This window comes from Brassica oleracea, chromosome C8, assembly GCF_000695525.1.
Source record: "Brassica oleracea var. oleracea cultivar TO1000 chromosome C8, BOL, whole genome shotgun sequence".
Taxonomy (NCBI): Eukaryota; Viridiplantae; Streptophyta; class Magnoliopsida; order Brassicales; family Brassicaceae; genus Brassica; species Brassica oleracea.
The window spans coordinates 28,055,967-28,057,338 of NC_027755.1; the positions used below are offsets into that span (position 1 = coordinate 28,055,967).

The following is a 1,372-nucleotide window of genomic DNA, read 5'->3' on the forward strand; positions in this document are numbered from 1 at the left end:
GGGTTATAAGTTTGTGGATTATTACTTCCATGACAGAAAGAAGATCACCATCAGCGATGTGCAGCAGAAGATGTTGTCTATGCCACCGTGTCCAGATAGATTGAAGATGACTGTCTTGTTTTTTCTTGGTCGGGTTATCAGAGGAAAGCCGAAGGATTCTGGACATTTAGACCTCTTCATATTAAGGATGATTGACGATTTAGATGCTTGCAGATCATTTCCCTGGGGTCGTCTAACATTTGAGGATGCAATAAAGGAGATTAAGCACGTGATGAACAATCTGAAGGGTGAAGTGAAAGAGGCATGCGCCTTTCCTGGATTCATAATCCCTTTAGAGGTAAATCATATAGTTTTGTAAATTTTTAGTTGTTATATAATTGAAATCTAACACTGTGACAATGGATGTACTAGGTTTTGGCTTTTGAGTGTACTCCGGATTTGGAGAAAACGTTTAGAATCTATTCAGACGACTGTAGTGAAGACTGTCCAAGGATGTGCAAGAGCCGATTTACAAAGTCCAGTCTTAAGGGTTATCCTTTGGAAGACATATATGCTGTAGTTGGAGACACATAGGTACATGTATATAGTTATAGTAGAAGCTAGATGAACATAAAATTTAACTGATCTAACTTATTGTTTTATTTTCAGGTTATCAACAGTGTGTTAGTTCCAACTATTGGTGAGCAAATTATGCTGGCTCGTATCATTGATGAGGAGCGAGAGTATGACCGTCAGGGCAGCCCAAGTGATACTTGGAACTACTGGTTAAATGTGAAGCAGAAGAATATTTGGTGGAAAGAGCTATATGAGTTAGATCAAGCTGCACGAGGAGTGTTGCCAAAAAATAAAGACAAAGAAAAGGTGACGTTTGCAGAAGGATCATCCTCTAATTCTGGTTTAGATTCGAGGTTGCAAGGTCTGGAAGAGAGGATTTTGGAGTTCATGGGAGAAGGATTTGTTGGACTTCACGTAACGGTGGAGACAAAGCTAGAGGCTCTAGGCTCAAGGATGAGTCATATTGAAAAGAACCAGCGGATTTTGAAAAGAAGGGCTAAGAAAATGGAAGACAAGCTAACTTCTATTGAGAGTAAGGTGGAGCCGAGTCATGGTGAAGACATGGATTTTCGACAGTGGGACTATGGTACATATGAAGAGAAGGAGAAAGCTAATTCTGAGAAGGACAAAGCTAATGCTGAGCAAGAGGCTGGGAAAGAGAACGATAACATCGAGAATACTGAGCAAGAGGCTGAGAGAAAAAATGATGAAGAAGGGGAAGAGAAAGAGGCTGATGACAATGCTCAGCAAGAGGATGAGAAAGAGAAGGAAAATAGTGAGGCTGATGAGCAAGACAAGGAAGACAGTGAGAGTGAGA

The 1,372-nt window shown here is 40.6% G+C and overlaps 2 protein-coding genes across 2 annotated transcripts; both read left to right on the top strand.

The window, feature by feature from the left end:
* LOC106309101 (uncharacterized protein At3g43530-like) lies at positions 1 to 573 on the top strand (the record flags this gene model as incomplete). The annotated part of the gene is given in 2 exon segments (XM_013746169.1): positions 1 to 337; positions 412 to 573. Coding segments are annotated over 2 exon segments (429 nt in total).
* A 9-nt stretch (positions 574 to 582) lies between these two features.
* Positions 583 to 1,372, top strand: LOC106310466 (DNA ligase 1-like; the record flags this gene model as incomplete). Its single annotated transcript, XM_013747699.1, is given in 1 exon segment — positions 583 to 1,372. A coding segment is annotated over 1 exon segment (682 nt), but the record flags the coding sequence as incomplete, so codon positions are not given.